Source organism: Coffea arabica, chromosome 2e, assembly GCF_036785885.1.
Source record: "Coffea arabica cultivar ET-39 chromosome 2e, Coffea Arabica ET-39 HiFi, whole genome shotgun sequence".
In the NCBI taxonomy this organism is placed as follows: Eukaryota; Viridiplantae; Streptophyta; class Magnoliopsida; order Gentianales; family Rubiaceae; genus Coffea; species Coffea arabica.
The window spans coordinates 7,400,124-7,423,912 of NC_092313.1; the positions used below are offsets into that span (position 1 = coordinate 7,400,124).

At 37.5% G+C, this 23,789-nt stretch overlaps 2 protein-coding genes across 8 annotated transcripts; one reads left to right on the forward strand and one right to left on the reverse strand.

The window, feature by feature from the left end:
- The first annotated feature begins 6,232 nt into the window (after positions 1-6,232).
- LOC113730588 (uncharacterized) lies at positions 6,233-12,475 on the forward strand. Of its 7 annotated transcripts, none has more exons than XM_027255361.2 (9): positions 6,233-6,546; positions 7,277-7,798; positions 8,780-9,165; positions 9,596-9,845; positions 10,328-10,493; positions 10,576-10,678; positions 11,135-11,263; positions 11,502-11,720; positions 11,829-12,475. In XM_027255361.2, exons 2-9 carry the CDS (start codon positions 7,558-7,560, stop codon positions 12,105-12,107), a joined length of 1,773 nt encoding a protein of 590 aa, XP_027111162.1. In that variant the 5' UTR covers positions 6,233-6,546; positions 7,277-7,557; the 3' UTR covers positions 12,108-12,475. The 7 variants fall into 7 exon arrangements, with proteins under 7 accessions (XP_027111162.1, XP_027111164.1, XP_027111165.1 ...); XM_027255363.2 differs by having other exon boundaries at positions 7,281-7,798; XM_027255364.2 differs by having other exon boundaries at positions 6,238-6,546; positions 7,281-7,798; positions 11,505-11,720.
- Positions 12,476-15,695: 3,220 nt separating this feature from the next.
- Positions 15,696-21,031, reverse strand: LOC113730590 (uncharacterized). The gene is made up of 3 exons (XM_027255365.2): positions 20,693-21,031; positions 18,553-20,468; positions 15,696-16,299 (listed from the first exon to the last, which is right to left on the reverse strand). Exons 2-3 carry the CDS (start codon positions 20,146-20,148, stop codon positions 15,931-15,933), a joined length of 1,965 nt encoding a protein of 654 aa, XP_027111166.1. The 5' UTR covers positions 20,149-20,468; positions 20,693-21,031; the 3' UTR covers positions 15,696-15,930.
- Positions 21,032-23,789: the final 2,758 nt, after the last annotated feature.

Consider the following 23,789-nt stretch of genomic DNA (forward strand, 5'->3'; position numbering starts at 1 on the left):
AATTCAAGATAATTGAACTAATTCTTCTGCGGGTGAGAAGAATAGACCACTTAGATCCAGGGGCGGAAAGAAAAAAATTGACCACTTAGGTTTGTAAAAATTGACGTAAGCTCTTTGGGCTTCGAAAGAAAAAAAAAGATCCAGGGACGGAGCCAGAAAAAAATTTTAATGGGGGCAAAAATAACATTAAAATTTTTTATCTACTTTTTCTTAAATTTTTTTAAGCAAAAAAAAAAAAAAAAAAAGCCTCATGCATAAAATCACCATTTCACAAGTTAAAATATTTATCAAATAACCCATTTATTAGTTATTACATTAACTAATCAATTTTCAAATTTCTTTAAAACAGTAATAGTCTCATGCTCTAGAAATATATTTGCAAACAAATTTAAAATAATAATAATAATAAGTAATTGTTTAGAACCTGATTTTGATGGTCTCCTAAAGTTGATGAAAAGAGCTGCAAAATATGGCGGACCCAAGTCCTAGAAGATCAATTGATTTTGGTGCAATTTCTAAATAGGATGAAGTGATCAAAAAAAAGAGTAACAAACTTTTGTTGTGGAAAAAAAAAAAGGCTCTCGTGTGTATGTTGGAGAGTGGGGACAATCGTGAGCCAGATGAGGAAAGGGAAATTGGGGAGTGGGGATAAAGGAAGTAAATGATAATTGAATGAAGTGATAAAAAGAAAAAGTAGTTGGCTTGGGTGTGGGTGTGGAAGAAGAGGAACCGGTTGTGAAGGGAAATGGGGAATCACAGGAGTAAAGGAAACTTGGGAGTGAGGACCAAAAGGAATGATTGATATTATTAGTACTTGGCCCTGTTGGTGGGAAAATGGGAACTAGAGGAAGAAAGTGAATGATATAAATTTTGTGACCCATTCTTTCACATTTTTTTTAAAAAAAATTCTGGAAACACCTTTAAAATTATGTCAAAATTGGTAGATGTATTATAGGAAAACAAGCCCCACTGCCCCCACTTTAAATCCGCCCGTGCTTAGATCCAAGCTGGTTTCACTTCTAGCCGCCAGTCTGCCACTGTTGAACTCTCGGGTCAAATTTTTACTTGCGTATCATGATAGTTGAATCCTAAAAAGCCTTTGACGAAATTCATGAACACTGAACTAATTCCTCTACCAAATAAGAGAAGAAAAAAAAAGGAAGGAAGATTGAACTAAACCAGTTATCCATTTCACCGGACTAATTTATAGATTGTCCATAGAAGTAGCTTTCATCTCTAGCCGCCGCTATTGAATAAGTTAGTACCACAACTCCCTACCCCTGCCCCTACCAGTAAACACGATCACGAGAGAGCAAATATTCAGAAAACCAAAATGAAAGCTAGAATCTGCGGGCACCAAAATAAAAGTTTTTTTATTAAAAAATATTTAAATGAATTCGATTCCCATCGTCAAAATAAAAGTTGTTGTGAGGATCCAAGAAGGTCAATCGAACTCTGGTCGATGAAAATTGCGATGTGGGGAGATGATTTTGGCGTAGAGTGGTTTGAGCAACTACAGCTTTAAAATAAAATGTTAGTAAATAATAAATGAAGGCCGAAATTTTAGTTGATTTAATTATTTTTTGCTCAATTAAAATTAAAATTATTATTATTTTTTGGAACGATGCTTATTAGAGTTCTTATTTTATGTCACTTTCCTCGAGTACGATTTAATGGTCAAGTAGCGTTCAGAGTTTGGAAAACGAAAGAAAGCGAACGTGGTCACCTACACTCTCGTATTATTGTCATTATTATTATATTATATTGTAATAAAATTACGGTTGGATTTTTTACTTCGGACTTTTTGTTTTACTTCGGAGTTCAAATGTTGCAAGTATACCGCATAGCACCCCCCCCCCTGCCTTCGGTCTTTTTCCAGTTTGAAAGTGGCGTTTCGAATTGGCACTAAATAAATTGAATTGGTTGGTCCTGACTCCTGAGTTATTCTTCTCGTCGCACAATAAAATATTTGACGTCCATGTGTTAAACAGGCACGATTATTTTATGATTTTTTTAAACAAGTATCTATAGGATTTCTCTCTCTTTTTTCTTTTTAACGGCAGAACCCGGTAACAGTGGAAGATAGCCAACCCTAACTTTTATTAAAGAGCATGAGATTTACATTGACAGAATAGAATAGACTGAAAATGAAGTAAAAGATACGGTAGGAGATCCATTTCAACCCTTCACCAGGTGCATTCTAGGCCATTCTTGACAATCGAGGCGCACTCCCACTCATAGCCATAGGATATTTGTTAACATACATAGGTTTTACTTAAATTATTATGTATATATACACATTAATAATATTTTTTTTTCATTTATATACTTTTTCTAATTAATCTTCTTGTATTTATATATTTTCTCTAATTAATCTTATATTTTTCAAAATCTAATATCTCAAATATTTCTTAACAAGTGCACTCGTTAGACAGACTGTTATTTTATTTACACTTCAATGTCCAATTTAGATGTGACAGCCCCACCTTCCCCTAAGACGAACCAAAGAGGTTAGCGGATTGCCTGCCCAACTCTCGCCAGGACTAACGAGCAGTTACACGGGGTCTAAAACGTTCCGGAAAAATAAAAGCGCGTTCGGACAAGCCAAAATCACAAAATAAAAAAAAAGGAAAATCGGAACCAACATGAATAGTGCCAGGCACGGCAGAATCTGGCCGGATACTGGCCAGAGAGCAAAGCCGGATTTCAAATTTTTCCCAGGGCAATCCGGCCGACAATCCGGCCAGTTTCTGGCCGGATTCGACCCAGCCCATTCTCGCCAATTTTTTTTTCTTTTGCCGTTTGAAAATCGAATACATTCGAAATCCCACCAAACATCAATCAAACATATACACCTTGAAATTTAGCATTTACAAGCCAAAATAGCATACAAAAGTGATCCAACAAGTTTGTACATGTACGGTTCCAATCTTATAAATCAAAAGAGAAAACGGATCAAAATACATTTTAGGTTTTTTTTTTCATTGAGGAGCTATACAAAATGTAGTTACAACTAACTCAACTCGACAATCAACTATCAAAGTCAATCCAAAAGCATTCAAATTCCTGTAAGAAAAACAAAAGGAATAGAGTGAGTTTACACCCAATGAGATACTATCACTCAAGCAACAAAGGTCATATACGCATAAACCTTTCCATTCCAATTCATTTAATAAGGAAGTAAGCCAATATCACACATCAATAGCATTGGTAAAAGGATACGGACGGCTCTCAAGAGCCTCTTTCCTCGCTTGCATACTTGATCGGACCTCATTGACCCTCCGTCAATGTTTAAAGAGTAACCAACCGTAGGCTCCACTTTACTTCCATTCCTTCCACTCAACATACCCTTACCGGGCCCGAACTCCAAGCAGTATAGATTTGATAATACTCGAGTATATCGGAATCGAGAGTCTTATACTCCAAAATTTCATATAACAGTCCCCATGACTCGTCAATTTTCACGACCAAGCCCTCGCCGGCTCGATTCAATCGACTACCACTGGAGTTGAACTCAGTAGTAACAGTGATGGCCGTTGGATACTCGTCCAAACGACACCAAATCCAGTATATTCACATACCATTCTATTCAAGTAATACAATAAACAGTCATATTGGCCATAAGGGGTGAGAGTGATCAAGTACACCCTCACTTCAATCAATGTCAACGGTGTAATAAACATTCAAAGCATCAATTTCAAGTGTAACAAAGCCACATAGTAATAAACAAATGAGTAGTACACTCACCAAGCAAGTAAATGATATTCATACACTTCCGCCCAAAGAGCGTCTTGAACCACCGTCACGCCCTAAAACATTCAAATAAGCACAATGAGACTCGAATACGAGTCATAAACCAAATCCACATACTACAAAAAATAAGGCTCCATTAGAACGTATAAGTACCAAAGTAAGTTAAGGAAAGTCCGGAAATGAAAGTTAAGCCCGAAAACCCAAAAATAGTTTTGACGTCGTTTAGCGTATTGGACACAACCGGCACTACGATTACCGGATGGAGGTGCAATATACACCATTTCGAAACTAACAGAAAGGGCTAAAATGTTGAAGAAGGCCACTCAGTCCAGTTTGTAGTGCAACTAGGTCAAAATTTCAATGTACCAAACCAGAACCGTATAAATAGGTTAGCTAACCGCATTCTGGTTAAATGACTGTAACTCAGGCTACCGAAGTCCAAACGAAGTGATTCCAAAGCCATCCGAAAGCTAAGATACCAAGCTATATTTCTTAAGAAAATATCAACAACCAAATCAGTAGTATTTCCGGTCAAACTAACCAATTACAGAAGCGGATTAGCAGTTTCAAACAGAAACAGGGCAGCAGGGGTATTTCGGTTTTTTCATAAGCTACGCTATTCCGATTGAGCTGAAATTTTGCAGGAAACTATAAAATAGCATTCTCTACAACTTTCATGTTTGAACCCAAGATTAATTCGGCCTCTAACTAGGGAAAACAGTACCGGGTAGAATGAGGTTAATTTAAACCCTAATTCTGAAATTTCCTTCCAAAGCGGAAATTTTCCGCAAATAGCCACAACTTACGCATTCTAGCTTCATTCTAAATCATTTCCAACCATCATTCATGGTTAACCAATATTAAACATATGAAAACAGAAAAATCATGAATAAATAGAAAAAATTCATCAATCTCAACCAAAATCATGAAATAACCCACAAAAGCACCTCTTAGACTATTACAAGCCACAAATTTAACATTCTTAGGCATAAAAGAGAGGTTCCTTAGCTACTCACCTAGCAACCAATGAAGGGAGACAACTTAGCACCTTAACCTTCCAAACAACTTCACAAATCACCTCACAATCACTAAGTTAAGGGTTTTTATGGAGGAAAGTCAAGATTAAACGGTTGGTTTGTTGGATTGAGCAAGGTTGGAGTAAGAAAATTGAGAGAGTTTTTCTTCTTTTCCTCTTGAAGAGAGCCGGCCAAGAAGCTTGAAAATAAAGATGATTTTTGGTTAATTTTTTATTTAATTGGTAAAGTAGGAAATTGGTCAAAGTTCAAAGATTAATCACTAAGTGACACTTGTCACTTTCATTAAATGTATGGCTATCCTTTTTTCCCTCTCACAAGAATTCATTAGTATTCTCTAGTTATCTCTTAACACCTGCTAAGATAAACCCGGTATCCAGCACTTAATCTAACTGGCCGAATTTTACCGAACTTTTCGCATTAGCGGGTCTCACGTCCGGTATACGCTATTAATTTCTCAAAAACTAACCGAGACTAGAAAAATCATCTAAAAACTATATTTACTCATAAAAAAATTATTTGAAAAATTTTTCTAATAAAAAAAATACAGAAAAGCATGTAATTAAATAAAATAAAACCTAGAAAATGAGAAAATTTACGGGATCTCACATTAGACGTAAATGTTTTGCTTTATAGCTTGTAGCAATTAGTACCTATTACATTTATACAATCTCGATTTGCATACCGTCGAAACTCGAAACAGCCGACTGTTTACAGGATCGTGACATCGGCCAACTGCCAAAAAGAAAACACAACAAAGAAAGAAGCTAAAATCCACCCGTTACCTTACAAAAAATAGAAGTCATTAGAAAAAGGAAAATTCATATTGGCACGATCACCAGTTACCTTAAAAAGTAGAAACCAGTAGAAAAAGGAAATTTCATACTGGAACGGTCATCATAAATTAGGCAATAAATTCTGCTATATTACTTCGTAGTGCAATTGGAAAAAGTTGAAGCAGTTAAAGTCAATCCAGCGCTAAGTGCAAAACCCGGATTCCATCAACCTATCCTATCCTATCATCATCATCATCATCGATGTTCATCATCATCACATGACATGGGGCAATGGGCATGGAGGTGAAGCATATCAGCAGTTGTAAACTCGGCCATGCATGACTGAGACAGGTGCAAGTGAACTTGGGATCATAAACATGAAGTAATACTAGGATAATGCATGCATGTGCTGACACCCGTGAGTAAAGTTCAACACTCTTTCCCGACAAAATAGTGAAAATACAAATCCCACCATTGATCCTTTTTTTTCTTTTTTTTTTGAGAAATATTGTATTTAATCGGAAACAAGAACAGAAAAAGAAATAAAAAAAAAGTTGGTTAGGTGATGGCCCATCTTTAGCTTTTTATATTTACAAAATTGGTGAATGATACACCTAAAATTTTGAAGAAAACTCAACTCAAAACAGCTGTTCATGATAGATAATCGATGGAAAAAAAATCGGATCACTTAAAAAGAAAAAATTTTATCCACTTATCTGTTAGGAGAGACTACAAACTCCACCTGTCCCATATGCCCCAGCTAAGCTAATGTTGTGTAGATTTGTTAATTGTTACTCTCATGTCTTTAATGTGATTCTTTGTTCTGGTCCATCATTACCTAAGACTTGTGGCCAACCAGTGTAGTTAGTATCAGTACTAATAGTCCACTGGAGCCATCATCATCAGCCACCGCACAGAAATTTTGTTCTCCAAAAATTGAAACCAAAGCAAACATCTCTGTGAATGTTCAGAGGATGATGATGGTATGTTGTTGTCTTGTTGTTTCTTGAAAGTGGAAAAAGTTTCAATGCGGTCAGTTTGCGATGTCTATGTCACTTCTCTGACAATTCTGCAGCTTTTTTTTCTTTTTTTTTTTGGGATATTTATCAAAATGGGATTTTGCTTTTGATTTTAGCTTTATCTCCTGTACCAGCGCTTTCTGTTTCCTCTCTTTTAGGCTGTATCTGATAAGTTTCTTAGAAGAAGGTGCTTTTCTTCCTTGAATTGCCATGCCACTGTTGTAATTGTAATAGTGATGTCTCTATCACACGAAGCACATGTCTCTTTGCATGGTCTCTTCCTTTTTTTTGATGCCACACTTGTTGCTTTCTCTTCTATCTTTTCCTCCGCCTGTAAATTCTGGACAGTCTTCCATGGTGGCGGCTGGCTTACTTCTTCACTGTGCGTGTATGTCTTGTCTTTTCTCGAATTCATTCAACAAATCTTCGGTTTCTTGATCAATTTATAGCAAAGAAGATTATTTTCAGTTCGATGTGAGTTTTGATAAAGTTGCAGTCCTCAAGGATATAATTTGTTTCTCTTCCCAAAATACTTCTGTTTCTGACTAAATTATCAATTATGCATAAGAACAGGTGTCGTAAGTTTTCCTTATTATATGTTAATTTTTGCAATCTGTTCTGTTCATTATAGTATGGTGAAATTTGCCGTCTTTCTAATGGCCTTTTTTCTGATCATCTTGCTGTTGATGGGAAGTCAGAGTGGAAGCAAACAACGTGGAAGTTGTTGGTTGAAACTTAATCACCACTGATTCTTTTCCATATATACGATATGGAGAAGACTTTACAAGCTTTCTGGTCCACGATCACAAGCAATATGTTTCCCTCTGAATGGAGGTTTGCTGCAAAAAGTTAGAGTTCAGGAGGAGTATTAAATGCAGCTTCATGTGATTGATTACAAAAAGTTAACTTTAATCACATGTTATAATCGAGGTGGTCTTAAAAGTTTCTGAAGCTTCTTTTACCTGAATTGTGGTTATGCTGGGAACAAATATGGAGTCTTTCGATCAAAAGTCTCTCGAAAGAGTACTTTCACAGCGAGCTCTCCAGATGGGGAATTCATTTCCATGTAAAATTTGTGTGGTGGGATTCCTTTGTGGGGTCTGCCTAACCTCGTTGTTTCTGGCTGCTCTCACTTCATTTGGTGCTTTTGAGCTTGCACGGACTCCTTCCTTAACCTTTTCCGGTGGAATTTTAAAAACAGACTCTACTTCGGGATGTAAGTTCGGTTTTCCCTGCTATTTTTTCGGTCTTAAAACTTCATCTAATTGCGACCCACATTACTGCTTGGAGTAACTTATCATGCCTAAGTTTACAGCTACTATTGTGGGATGAGTGTTCTTTCAGTGTCTATATGTCTTTTTCTAATTCATTTTTACATGAATATGATTGTTTCCTAATGATCCATAAGCAGAGAAGATAGTTCTCTGTAGTTCATTAATTTGATGTAGATTTTGGGTGTTAATAGGAAGAAGTGCTGCATTTGATTTTTCCTCCCAATTCCTTATTGCTGGTAGACATATTCAAGATGGTTCCTATTTATATGCTTGTTATTGGTGTTCAATGTGACTCCATTTGTACTTATCATGGTTTTGAGTATCTTATTTTGGGGGCTCAATGGAGATTCTATATGATATAAAATGAAAAAGTTTCATTAAGGTTGGCCAAATTTGTCTGAAGGGTGTACTCAAAGTAACCTTTAGTTGGAAGGATTCCTAATTGAACTTTAACGAACAAGTTTTGTGAAAATGATTTAGTCAATTAGCCCCATCCACTTTTACCAGTCACACTCCTTCCTCAAAGCCACTCATTCTTCCCTTTGAAGAAGTGACATTTAGTCCTTTAATCTACCCTTTTACTTTCTCAGAATTCTGCTGTCTAGAATTGGAGTAGTGAAATATTCTCCTCCTAGGAAATGGAGGACAAGAGTGCATATGATCTATGGTTGGACTTCAGGAAAAGAGACTTTAGTTTAGTGGGTATTATCTTCTTGCCCTTTTGAGTTTTTGACAGAAGTTGTTACATCAGGGTCAAAGTTATTGAGATTGAAATCAAGCCAGTTTGGAATGTGATATAACCGCAAGCTGTGTAGATATGGATTTACATTTTTTTCGAATTAAGTTGCTTAATCCAACAAATCTATAGATGATTGTAACTCACTGATCCATGATGTTTGTTGTTGGAATGATCATTTTTGCAGATGCCATTATAGGTAGTGACTGCAACTCTAAACAAAAAGAAAAGGAAAGAATAACGTTTTCACAGAAAAGTGCCATCATTGAAATTGATGAGAGAGTGCAACGACTGTATTCAGTTTGGAGTAATTCTTTAAGCAAATCTGCATCTGAGAAAGGTCAGTCAGGAATCAGCAGATTGGATGGACAAAATTTCCCAGATGCACCTCACTTGGAGAACTGTAGATTGAGAGTTGAAATAAATCGTCGTCTTGACAGCAGGGCTGAGAACGAGAGCTCCCCACCATGGACAATTTGGAAGGGAATGTTAGATAATTTCCCATTGACAACTGATGAGCAGCAAAGGTACCTCAGACATCAATTGACGTCGGAAAGTGCTTATCTGCCTTGGGTATGGTTCCTTGCCCGATCACAAACTTTTAGTTATTTAAAAGTTTTTGGACCTCATTTCGTTGTACGTTGAAATTGGTTTTAGTGAAGTTAAAATTGTTTCACTCTCATATCAATTCGGTTCTAATTAGAACATGTGATAATAAAATAATTCTAACTGCACGTCACTTGGTATATTAGATTCTTGTTGCACTTTAACTTGATTGCTGAAATTCCTGAGTTGATGATGCAAGTCACTTTCTAATTATTACATTTATTTAAAACCAGTTATGTCCTTGACATCTCAGGTTTACTGTGAACAGAATATTAACCAGTAAGTTAAATGTGAGAAGTTTTAGTATGAATGCTAGGTCTAAAATGCATTGGTGCATTGCTGGGTTGATTTATTGTTTATTATCCAGCATATGATGGGCTCTGATTTGCTCTTGCAGATAACTGGATCAGATGAGGAGAATTATCCTTTGACCAGGAAAGTGCAACATGACATATGGTTCCATCAGCATCCATCCAACTGTAGAGATCCTAGCATAAGGTTTCTTGTCGCTGATTGGGAGCGATTGCCTGGATTTGGTATTGGAGCTCAGATTGCTGGCATGTGTGGTCTTCTTGCCATTGCGATAAAAGAAAAACGGGTGCTTGTGACTAACTACTACAATCGAGCAGATCATGATGGTTGTAAAGGTATTGCTCAACTCTGCATAAAAATTGAACATTTAAGTTGTATTGATGTGTCAAATAGTTTTGTGGAATAATTATGTGAAGTGACTTCTATATTTCAAAGGAAGATACTGTAGCAGTTACTGAAGCCGCTAATAGCGTATTTACACTACTTGCTGTCCCCATCTTTGAGGCTTCTAGCACCATCAGAGACAACTTGGACTTCTAGCCCTTATTTGTTACCAATAAATAAATTTATTTAAGAGGCTTTAGTTTGTTGACTGTGTTTAATGATATTTCAAAATTGCATGGAATACGGACTTGACTGAGAGGTTTGGATCAACAATGGCCATTTAAGCAATTTCATCCAGGTTCAAATTTCAGATTCTAAAAAATGGTGAAATCGGTTTTGATTTGGATCTCCCTTTTCTGATTTACATGATTTTACTTCTCTAAAGAATCCTGATGTTCACTTGTAAATTTTCATGTTCAAATGGTTGTTTTAGGTACTTCACGCTCCAGTTGGTCTTGCTACTTCTTTCCGGAAACATCCCAAGAATGCAGAGAACGAGCATTTGAGCTTATGCAAAGCAAAGAAGCATGGGAAAAGGGGATCATAAGAGCGAAAGAGAATTACACTTCAAAAGAAATCTGGGCTGGACGGATTCCCAGGCAAGGCGCTATTAATTTACTTCTTCCATATGTTGATCCTTCAGTGAACATTCTAATGTTCTCTATCAATATTTTGCCTCAGGATCTGGGGCAGTCCTTGGAGTTATATGCAGCCCACTACAGAAATAAATGGGACTTTGATTGCTTATCATCATAAAATGGATCGAAGATGGTGGCGTGCTCAGGTATATCTTATGAGAAAAGTCATTGTTGAGAAAGATCGAAGGTTTGGAAGCCATAATGTCTCAAAACAAGAAGGCCCTAGAGAAAACAAAAGCTACAGAAACAGAACTTATAATATTTTGCCATGAAGCCATATATGCCAATTAAGTGTTTTAACCACCCTGTGGATGACATATACCAATAAGAGCTTTAACTAATTGGAAGGAAGATGACAACATCTTTATAAATATTCTCATTATGTATGAGGATGATAGAGTAGAAAAATAGCTTGTTATTAATGGGTGAGAGATCGTCCTGTTTGAAGTAGGAACTCCTTGAGTTTTGTTAATCTTTATCAGGCAGAAAGAGGAATTCAAATTTGTCTGCCTGATTGTCAGTTTGCATCTCTTGAGCTATCAATTTCTCTGTAGAACCAAACTTCAAAGCTTATTAAACTTTCTGTTCTTGAAATTTGTCAGGCAGTGCGCTATTTGATGAGGTTTCAGTCTGAGTACACATGCAACTTGATGAATACTGCACGCCATGAAGCATTCGGATGGGAAGCAGCGAAAATGGTTCTCTCAAACATGAATTCAGATGTGGAAGAGGTTTGTCAATTTTAGTGATTAAAATTTTGAAATCCGCAAAGAGTAGGAATTATATCTGTACAAGTAGCATTTACTGGATAATTTGACGGAGTACTTCATAAAAATGAATAAATCTATATGTCTAGGGATGCAAAAACACTACTACTTTTGTACAGGAAAGGTACAAAAACAGTTGCATAACAAAAAGCTCATGATTAATTGCTAGATTACGTTGTATCTTACAACCTAATCTCTTTAGCAGGATGCTGTAGAAAAGGACAGACATGACATAGAAAAGTTTGTATGGTCGAATCACAAACCATGGATTCCTAAGCCTTTGCTAAGCATGCATGTGAGAATGGGTGATAAAGCATGTGAAATGAAGGTGGTTGGATTCCAGGAATACATGCATCTAGCTGAAAGAATCAAAAAGCGCTTCCCTCATCTTAACAGCATCTGGCTTTCCACTGAGATGCAGGTACTGAACATCTTGAGCCTTCCATGTCTCTTTGGATTGTCAATATAAAGAAAGGGGACTGTGCAAGCTTTCTTTCTTTATCATTCTCACAGCAATATTTACTCTCAGGAAGTCATTGACAAATCAAAATCGTGCCCTCATTGGAGATTCTACTACACAAACGTGACGCGACAAGAAGGGAACACTTTGATGGCAACTTATGAAGCCAGCCTTGGCAGGGAAACAAGCACCAACTATCCCCTGGTTAATTTTTTGATGGCTTCTGAAGCTGACTTCTTCATAGGAGCATTAGGTTCCACATGGTGCTTTCTCATAGATGGCATGAGGAATACGGGAGGAAAAGTCATGTCAGGATACTTGAGTGTGAACAAGGACAGATACTGGTAGAAGCTTGTCAAGTTTTTGGTTGCTTCAGAATAACTTGGAATGTGCAACAATTGGTGAGCAAGAACCGCAGCATGGCACTTGGCATTTCCCCTGCATACTCTCCTAAAATCCAAGTGCAATATGAAAATCTACTGCAGTGACTGGGTGACATGTATTCCCAGGATTGGATTTCACTTGGCCATTTACTGCTTCCGTTTTATTGTGATCGACATGCAAATTTGTGTAATTGTATTTTGGCATCCTACTGTAAGTATCATGTACATATAAGTTTTGCGTTATTGTACATTATCATGTATATTCACATCTGCATATGACCCGAAGCACTTCTCAAAAGACCTCAAAAAAAAAGAGTAAATATTCTTGCTTCATTGGATATTTATTTTCTTCAGCGCTTTTTGTTTTTTTCAAATGACAAATTGCTTTGTGCAGGGACCTTTTTCTATCTATTGTTGTCTCCATGTAAGAAATTTCTTGAAATATTTAAGCAGGTCTATATAAAGAATTGACAAACACATCAGCCACAAATTTGTCTACATCTAGAAAGGATGAAGTAAAAGAACATAACAAAGAAGTGAGAGCGAGCTTTAGTTTCTGGAATGACAATTGGGATCTGCAATCTCGGCTTCTTGGACCACTTGATTGCTGCATATGATATTAGCCCTTTATCTATTTCATGGCTTTCACATAACAAAGCTGGTGCTTTTTGGTACCGGTGTTTGGGAGAAGGGTAAGCAGAAGTTTTGGGGTCAACATTGGGTGCTGTGAAAGCGATTGTTAATGTCGTTGGCGTGACTAGAATGACTCCTCCAATCAAGGATTTACTTCCCCACTTGACTTCAATTTTGAAAAATCATTATGAGAAGGCACAGGAGAACTGCATTGATCTTCTTGGTCGAATAGCTGACTTCGGAGTCGAGTTTGTTCCTGCCAGGAATAGAGTCTTGGTCCACCGACAAACTGTTGCTTCAGCGATAAGGCACATGGCTTTAGGAGTTGCCGGACTTGGGCGTCAGGTTGCTTTGATTCATTTAATGAATTATGTGTGGCCAGATATTTTTGAGACATCATCACGTGATTAATGCTGTTGTGGAAGCCATTGAAGGATTGAGGGAATGCTTCATCCAGCGAGGAAGGTGAGAGAAGTGTTCCGGAAGATGTACAATTCACTATACATTCAATGGTGCTCGGGGTGCACTTGTGGCTGCTTAGCAGTAGGCCTGTGTTGTTGATGTGTGTCTGAGTCCTGATTTTGTTGCAGATGGAATCTAGGGAAGGTTCCTTGTATTAGAGTATGTGGCAGCATGGTTCGTCATAGCGGGTCACGGTCGCAGTGCGGTGTCGGTTGTTCCACATCTATCGCGGTATATCGGTTGAATATCGAGTGGTATGCACATTATAGCATATGAAGGTTTCCAAAAATTTTGAAAAAAATTACTAAAATTAGAAAATACCAAAAAAGGCACAATTTTAAAAAAATCTGAATCGACTCCGAGTTGACTCGGATATATCGACCGATATCATGTAACACGGATTCGAATCGGCCAATATCAGCCGAGTCAAAGTGAATCGTCGCGGATATGGTAATATCTGCGATTTGGGGATCGGTATTATACTAGTCCCCTCCGTTCCAATTACGACTCAGTCGATACGTATCGGCTGATACTGCGAACCATGTGTCGCTGTGGTTTGCTGTTGCTTTTCAGCTGTTTTTCTTTTTACGCCTTAATAATGTAGCCTTGGTTCCTTGTAGTTCTCTGGAATTTGGCATAGGTACTTGTAAGTTTTAACAATAGATGCATGGAAACTGATCCTGCCGGTATGTTGCTTTTGTAGATAATCACATCATAAAAACTTTTTTTCTCAAAACGCAATATTAGTATTAATTAGAACACGTACAGGACATTTACAATATACCAGCCAACTGGTTCTTAGTACCAGCCAAACTATTAGTCTTAGTACCAGCCAAACTATTGTACAACTCTCCATATGCTTCCTGTGCTAAACTCATAACCCACAGGGGGGGAGGACTCCTTTCACATTACATCTTTCTTAAGGTCCATTGCAAACTTTGCAATTGTAGTACTAAGACTAATTTTTGGTTTATGTAAGAGAATACTGCTTTCTTAAAGGACCCTTTAGTTGCTAGAATGTCCTCAAGTATGATTGCTAGATCAACATCAATACAGTCTTCCTGTTGCAGTTTGTCAAGGTTTCTCTTGCAGTCAGTTTTCAGTATTACTTTTTCCCATTTCTCCTCTACAACTTTGATAATGCTCAGCTTGATTGCTGTCGCAGCTTCTATTTCTCCACTTCTAGTCCTTGAATCAACCAACGCCCTTACAGCAGCTATTTTTCCTCTCCAGCTTCTGCAGACAGCTCCAATACCAGTTCTGCTCTCTGTGGCAGTGTTAATCTTCATAATTCCCTCTGGTGGAGACTTTTGTACCTTGTCCTCACAGTCTGCTGCTGTTCCAGCTTACATATTTACTTCCTTTTCCTCATTTGCCTGATCATATTCTATCCACTCTGTTATTGCTTTCTGTGCTATCATCAGAAAGACGGAAACACTTTCTAGTGTGCAGCTTATTTCCCAGGCGCTAAATACGAGCTTTACTTGGAGCAGTATCAGCCTGATTTCAATCACATAATAACTAAGGAAATTTGGGCCAATAGTCTCTCCCTCTTGACCTCTTGAGAGGTCAAGGGTTCAATCCTTGCCTTTCATCAAACTTGTCACTTAATTATAGGTGTCAGCTGCCACCTTCGGGTGGCTTCCTTCGACGGGTTTCCTGTCGACTCCCCCTCCACTTAGACTAGATTAGAGTAGGTTATACAACTGTTATCGTTGCGACAAAAAAAAAAAAAAAAAAGAAATTTGGAAATCTTGCGTGGCAAAGATATTTTTTCTGGTTTCAATCAATATTAATGTCAAATGGCAATCATGACCGCAATCATGCCTTTCTGTTGGCACGAGTTTATCATCATAAACCTTTTTTGAGTCCCCTTAGGTATGCTTCGCCGCTGATGAGCTTTGACTTTTGTCATACCCGTATCTCTCACCCAAAGAATAAAAATAAAAGCATCTGGTCCTTTGGGGCAAAAGCAGTTGAAACTTAACCAGGCACAAACATGAAATGGCTGCAACTTCATGCTTTTGTTTCATTTCATTTCCCCAGAAGTGTTTACTGGCAATTGCAATGCAATGGAGCCACTGGAACAACAAACGTAGACTCTTAGCAGAAAATCATGTAAAAGGTCAAAAACACAACAAAATTTATCACATGTTGAAATTTATATCCAAATCTCAATCCCAACTACCCATTTTGAATGTGTTCATCTCCCACCATGAACTAATCCCCACAATCACAACCGTGATTGTAGGAACCTCAATTTTTTTTATTGAAATACATAATTGGACCCTTCGTTTCTGATAGAGGTCAGAGTAACTTTTGACTTTTCTGTCCACAGATAACAGCAAAAGCTAAAAAAGAATCCATTTTTTCCTAAAGAAAATCCTTCCGCTTGAGGTAGTTTCAACTATCCAAAGAATTAGAATCTGAAACAAAACTTAATAATCACGGGTGTAGATACACTTGAAGCAGTTTAGGATTATCAAAGGAATAAGCAATAGGATTCTGATTTTCACTTCAAACAACAATACAACAGCTAAAGAACATATTACAACAAAGAAGCAATCATGTGACACTCCCAGAAACTCTCCCCGCATGGAGATGGCTGGGCTCTCAAGGACTGAGCCTTGCCTCCTTTGTTGTTAAGCATCCTGAAACACCAGAGCATTAGGACTGCTTTTTTCATATTTTACTCAAATATCCTCACTTGAATGACGTCCAGTCTCTGGATTTCTGCTAGCAACGTGCTTTTTGTGTTTCTTGCTCTTTGCTTTCTTGGCTTTCATTCGGCGTTTTTTCTCATTAGCATCAACCCAAGCATAGTCAGGTGGTATGTGGAAAGGGTCAATCTCCTCCCGGAAGCTTCGGCTTTCACTGTCACTTGATTGACCACCACGGCTACCTGTCATCCATGAAAGCCACGAGGAAGACACCTCAGACTTAGCATCATGGAAATGCACAGGGCTGGAAGGAGGGGTGCAGAACTCCTCTGTTGGCTGAAGCTCCTCAAACTTCGTGAACGTAACAAGGACCCTGATGGTTGGTACTATTGGAATGGCAACCTGCAGCATGGAACCTATTAATCACGGAGTGACAATTAAACCATTCAAGATGGTATGCTACATATACAATGAACGAGAAAACAGCCGCATCCAGGATAGATTTGTAAGATCGTTTCAAAACCACGCAAATACTACTAAATATGGAGAATGAAGCACCAAAAGATTAGGCAAATAAAAATTGGCTAAAGAGGAATCAAAAATCAATCCATACGCTCTTTCATAGAAAGAAACTAAACACATAATTACAACTTTGATCCTAAATGAAATCAACACAAACTTCAATACTGCAATCAACAATTATGTTCTGAAGCATTAGAAATTTCATTTCAACATAATAAGATGTATTAATTATGAAATGCTAGCTTATAAGTTATATGATGAAAATGCAAGTTTACCCTGACAACTTCTGATGCAAATTCCTGAAACCAATTTTCTAACTTCCTAGCTCCAGAATAACAAAATAACTGCCAACCAGAAGTTAATTGTATAGGATAATGCATAGCTTCAGTTTCTAAAAATCAGGGAAACATCAAAGCAACATAAAACAGTCCTGCAGCCCCTGTACCCAAGTAAACATGCTTTCAGCGTTCTATATTTGTTGCCTTCCACCGCAATAGTTTGCCTCCTTAGGAAGCCTAAGAACTAATAGACATCGGAAAGCATGCAAATATTAATGGCAATCCTAGTCCCTAGCAAAACCGTCTCGTCAAGACTCATTAAGTGCCTGTTTGGTTTTGAAAAAGCTGTTCAAAACATTGAAAAGATGTCATTTTTTCAAAATATTGTAAAGTCAAAAGCCGTTTTCAGAAGCAGCTCAAGGTCTCCTTTTCAGATTCAGCTTTTAAGCTCAAAATAAGCTAATAGGCAAAAGCACAAATTAATGCAAAGGGAAATCCTTCTAAATGGCATTCAGCATTGAGAAAGCTATGATCAGCAAATTTAATAAAAACACGCCTTTAGACTAAGCTAATGATAAAATCATACAACTGAATAACATTCTTGAATTCCCTTCTTTCAGGATGCCCAAAACTTAATCCTTAGCATTACAAGTTCAAAGATCATCAGAACCTTGCAGTACTATTATTTTCCTCTCAAGCGACTCTTAAGTTGTGAGTATGTCAGCATTCTTTCACTTATACCGGAACTCTCTAGTGGGGGATTTTTTTTCTTTTATTTGGGGTGGGGGTGGGGGTGTGGGGGAGTAGGCAACACCAGGATGTAATTAAGGGTAGGTGATAAACATCCCCCTGAATAAAAAGACAGCTAGCTGAAGATTCTTCCTAATAAGCACCACCCAAACCTGCAACAGTGTCCAACAATTTTTCTTGACAACACTCACTCACATTGAGTGATATAGCAGTAACTACTGATTTAGGACAGCTTTGGAACATAGATCCCAACAACAGAAGTAACTTTACAATCATTTGGCAGGGCAATGAAGAGGATCCCCAATGAGGGGATCAACTTGTCAACAGTTGTGATGATCCATCAAGCTTTTATAAGATAAGAACGTCATTCTGTCATGTTTATATTATGGTTCTTCCCAACATTTCCTTGTTTATTTGCATTTACTCCACAACCAAGCACAGGCACAGCTCACAAAATTCTGAAAATGTTATCAAAAGAACCATATTTGCAACCAAAAAGTGCCAATTCGGCAGGATGAAGAAATGAATCTATAAGAAAGACCAAAGTTTGCAAATGGGACATGATAGTCCACAATCAGACAAGACAAGAGCATAAATTTCTCATTTTTATCGGTCATATTTATGCCTAACAGATAGGACCTAGAGAGATTGACCATGCATCTTTTAAACTCACTTTTGAAGAATGATTACAACATTGCACTTGACATGCAACCCACACACTCATGTCTGCCAAATCAGAAAGTTATTTAGTGAAGAACTAAAACAATTCAGCAGATGTATTTATTTCACTACTCAACCATGCAGCCAAAAAGAGTACTTTCCACTAGATTCAGAGCCCTTTAGAATTTGACTCCCACATGCACTCATCAAGGGAAAGAACATGCATGCAAATTGATAACTGGTCATATGTCAGATTTACATGCAACAAAAAGGTGAATGTTGAGGAAACGCATGAAGAAACATACTTTGTTGATGAAAGACAAAAAAAAAAGGAAAAGAATTCAAGCACATAGGAACAAGATGTTTGTAAGTGACAGCCAAAAGCCCTTCCAAAGAAAAGAAATGGAAGCTAGTGTGCAATTTATAGCACAATCACTACTAATACCTTAGCAGGAAATGTGCCAGTAGGTAATTTAGTAGTCAATAGCTCCCTCAATCTTCTGATTGCTTTCACCTTATTGGCCAATATATCCAACAGGGGCAAGAGTTCTTCTGTTTTCAAAGGGAAATCTGGTGTCAACCACAGAACGGGCCTTAAACCTTTTTTGTATTCGCTTTCATTCTTAGACTCACTAGCAGCACCTTTCTTCTTCTTCTTTTTATTGCTTTTATCCTTGCTCTTCTTAATTTCGCCAGCATCCTCCCTTGGAAATTCAGATGTTGATCTATGACTCTCATTGGGTCTCAGCTTGCTATCTTCAGGAGCCAACTTCGAGAATTTCTTAACTATCTTTGAATCTTCAGGGTCATCTCCGGTGTTCTTTCCGCCTTTCTTGTTCCAGCCAAACCAGCTTTTCTTTTCTTTGGTAACACCATTGGGATCACAATTTTCAAAGGAACCACCATCGCTGTTTTCATGCAAATCCTGAACTTCAGTTTCCTCTTCCTCACAAGGCCCCTCTGGATTCCCCATGCGAAGTGCAGAATCTAATTGCTTTCTTTCCTCAGCTGTTAATACGTCATCATACTCATCATGTTCGCCACCGTTGGCGACCCTCTCATCATCATTCACTGAGAAAAGCTCCTCATCAGTCATGGCTCCAGGAACTCTTCTTGACTTCACGCTGACCATCACGTGTAGCATATCATAGACCTTGGCTTTCCAGGGTCCAACCATCTCGCTCCTCTCCTGTCGCCTCCAGTTCAAATGGGGAACAAGCTCAGCTTGAGTAACATCAATTCCTGGCCTATACATGTTCGTTTGAGACATCAAGGCCACTTCATGCGCAACTTCAGCTTCTGTTGGTTGCACACCAGCTCCTTCCAAAGCATTTGTAATCTCCTTCTCCTTATGAGCAAGCACAATCAGTGAACCAGGAGGCAAAGATATTTTGCCATCTTCTGATGAATATCCCTCTCCCAGAAAAAGAAAAGTTTGATCAGAGCGTTGAATGCGAAAGCCATCAAATCCTGCAAGGGTCATATCAGCACGGAGATTAGCACCCCGTTTCCAAATCCTGTAAGTGTCTGAAGGGGCAATTCTACCGATAAATGGTATGACTGAGCTCTCAAAATGAAAGGTTATCTCCATGTAAAAATCCCTTATCCTGCCTGCTGAAGCCACAATCCTAGGAAGCCTACGGCACCATTTTGCCCAAGCAAGAGGTTGGTAATGTCTGGCAATTATCATAGCAATATTCTCTTCCCTAGTACAAACAGCCTCTTGAAGCGCGCTCCACCCATTCTCATTTTGAAGACTCCAATCAGCACCGGCCGCCATCAAAATCTCAGCAGAAATGGGATCCCTCAGCCTAACAGCGAGGTGCAAAGGGGTCTCACGCCCTGGAACATCCCGCCTATCTACAACAGCTGAGACTGCATCGGCATTAAGCTCAGCAGCCAAAGACTCAGCTTCAGTATTTACCTCCCCCGCTTTCGCCAAGTGTGGAAGAGCCCCCACGATCTTTCTTAGCCCAGCATGGTCTCGTTTAGCAACAGCCAAATGAGCAGGACTATGGGCATATTTAGACCAATCTTCCATTGATTTGGGTCCAACCTCAAATCTTTCCACTCCTCCCTAATTCCAATTTCTTCAGAAAACCTAGAACATCCCCATGTTGCTACCAAAATTCAGTCAGAAAAAAGAAGAAAGAAAAGAAAAAACCTCGAACAAGAACCTTGGATTTAGCGAAAAACCAAGACAACAGACATTATAGCTCAAGGGTTCGAAGCATTATTCCGGATTAAATTTAACCTATTCACATTAACTGCACTCCGACATTGCCAGTTTTGGAAATGAATTCCGCGGCCTACAAAACCCTGCAGCACCTGATCCCAATAACACCCTCACCCAGCTCAAATCTGAACCTCGAAAACAAAGTAAAGCATGTCATCAGCATTAAATTTTTTTTTTAAAAAAAGAAAGAAATTCAACAAAAACGAAAATCAACTAAACATATCGATCTAGGTCCAGCTTAGCATCGACATATACTGAACCTAGGGAAACCTAGACGCATAAACATCCATATAAGCTAAATTACATCTGAACATTAGAAACTGCATAGATAAAAGCTGAATTTACCAACCTGAGGAAGTGGAAGGGACGGAGTTGGCTGTAGAGAGAGAAAGTGTAGGATTTGAAGGAGGAGGATTGAGCGAGCGAGTGAGTTTTTATACTAGTCGAGACTCGAGATCGATCTCTCTATCTCTTTTTAGCTCTCTCTCTCTCTCTGCAGCTCTTTTTAGCTCTCTCTCTCTCTCTCTCTCTCTACAGTGAGAGTGGGGAGGCTGGGAGGTTATCAACGGCCTCACCTGCTGCTCCTTTTAATTTCACCCTTTCTTCTTTATGCTTTGTCCTTTATTTTATTTTTCCTTTTCTTCTCAAATAGCAAAAGAACAAATGATGAGACATTTTTTTTGGTGATGTAATATGGTATTCAATAGTATTGAAAAAATAAAAGGTGATTGTAAAATATGTCGATGATGTAATAAAAATTTGTTTTTAAAAAAGCCAACTATTTGGAATTTGGAGGTGTTTGGTTGGCATTCAAGAACCGAAATTGCTATGGAATAATTAAATCCTATTACGGGTATAAATTCTTTGTCATTGCCATTTACTAGTTTGGTTTAGAATTGGAATGAATTTTATTTCACTAATGAATTAATAAATTTGAAACCCAAATCATGATCGGAGAATTAATATGAGACGAATTTTAACACTTTCATCCCTGCTGACATATAAAATTTCAACACTCATTATTTACGTATACCAAACATCTCCAAATCTAATTGAAATTTAAACAGTTAGAGTTACAGTATGTTGTCATATGTTTTTTTACATACTTTATTTTGTTTTTTATTTTAAAAAAATTGTTTTATTTTTGTTGTTCTCGATTACTTTCCAAATTTTACTTTTTGCTCGCCTCATCAGAGAAAAAGGACCTTGAAAATCAAAACTAACTAAAGGTGTACTTTTAATTTCTGATGATTCCTGTAATAATCTTTTTTTTTTTTGTCGCAACGATAGATGTCCTATAACCTAATCTAGCTTAATCTAAGGGGAAGGGGAGGGGTTCGATGTGAGTACAGACTCCATCGATGAAGGTCAATTAAGACCGCCACAAATTGTGGCAAATTTGTGGGAGGCAGGGATTGAACCCCTGACCTCCAGCATCACCTTTAATGGTGATGACCACTGGACCAAATGGCCAGTGGCTGATTCCTGTAATAATCAGAACCATTTAAAACTTGCAATTAAGTCCACATCTAAATTCTTCTTACTTCTTAGTCTATTTTACCAAACATGAGAATTTCAAAATTTTATATCATAAAAAATAGAATTGAAGTGACTCTCTTCGTTTTGAGCCAGGTAATAAATGTCCAAGTGCCAAAAATGCAACTTTCAAGTACGTTAAGAATTGGAAATGAAACTTCCAAAATGTAACGCTGTGCCATTCATTTTCCTGCCATTTACAATCCTCCGCCTTGTGTCTAAGTAACGTCCTTCGGGATGGATTACTGAAATAAATGCGGAAATAGACCGTGTGAGCAACGGAAAATGGAGAGATTTTGCCCCGCCTTGATTTTGGCAGTAAAAATTTTGCAGGCCCCCAAATGCAAAAAAAAGAAAAAGGGCCGCCGAGTTTGGAGGGGCTAGGAATTGGGGGGAGGGGCCTGGAGGAGATGATGGTGACCCAGCGTGGCATGGTACACTCTTCTGATGGAGCAGGCCCTGACCGGATCTGGGACACACTACTGTAATTTGTGACATCTTTTTCTTCTCTTTCTCTTTTTTTTTTTCGGCTTTGGTTCTGTCGTTTTCTTTTGTGAACCTGTTACACGTATCTCTTACCTTAATATTCTGTATATGTTTCTTTGAAAGTGTACAAAATGATCCTTTTGAATTTTGCCTCTAGAGATGGGAGTGTTTTTCAAAAATTAGTTTTTTAAATATCATAAAAATTTTTAAAAAGTAGTCTAAAAGATAATCTAAAAATTGGTTTAAATTTTTTTAAAATTTTTAAAAAATATTTCAAAATATATTCTAGAAACTCTTCTACTCTTAAATATTCTAAAATAATTTCTAAAAATATCCCAAAATATACTCTAAACACTCTGTTATAGTAAAATTTTTCAAAAACACTCCCAAAAACAGTTAATCCAAACGGAACGTGAGAGCGAAAGGGGGAACGATAATGCTAACCTTTCATCCAAAATGAATGTTATAGTACTAATAGATTTTGGATAGCGATACATAATTTAAGGAATGATTGAATTATACCATTTCCATTTCAATGTTTTGGATTCTTCCGGTTCTCTTCTTTCTACAAATGAAAAATAAAAGTGAAAATAAAATCATTTGATGTAATATGTAATTGCCCATTTATTTTTTTCAAACTCAAAACAGAAGGTGTGCTTGCATATTTAAAACTTTTTAAAAACGTGTTTCCTAAAATTTTCTACAAATAGTAGGAAGGAAAATCCTATACTAAGTGACATACGATTTAAACGATAGAAATAAATTAAAGGATAAATCACCTCTTTGATTTGAGAGATTTTCATATATGTGTTTATCACTTAATAATGTCGTAATTTACTATTACTACTCTCTTTGTACATGTAACTCTTGTGTTTGTCTTTTTTAGGTTTTTTTCTTCCTCTTATTATTGGGACTAGCTATTGAGACACGCTCGATGCGTGTATAACTTGTCAAAAAAATCTTTTTAATTGAAAGGATTACATAAATATTACGCTTAATAACCAAATTTCTACACACACGGACACTTTCCTTTGTATTCAACAAAGCAATTTATGTACTTTTTCTGGCCACCAAACTCTTTTTCCATTTTTTTTTTTTTAAAAAAAAGATAAACAGTCTAAGATAAGTTCATGAAGAAACTAAATGGAAATTTTGCAAGTACTAATAATACTTTTTCCTAGACGATTACTCTTACCATATATGTAATGCCAAATTTCGAGTGTTGTATAGAAAACAATAGGCTACAGATGCATGGCTAAGGCGCTTAAGATATGAAAAATTGACCCTTTTTCTTTAGAAAAGCATGCCGTCACCGGAGATTCAAAGTGTTGCTTGCGGGTCCTTCTCCAACTGGCAGAGTAATCATGTTTAAGTAGCTATCCCCAGGTGATGCAAAGTTGATATGCTGCGCTTTACTTACATGG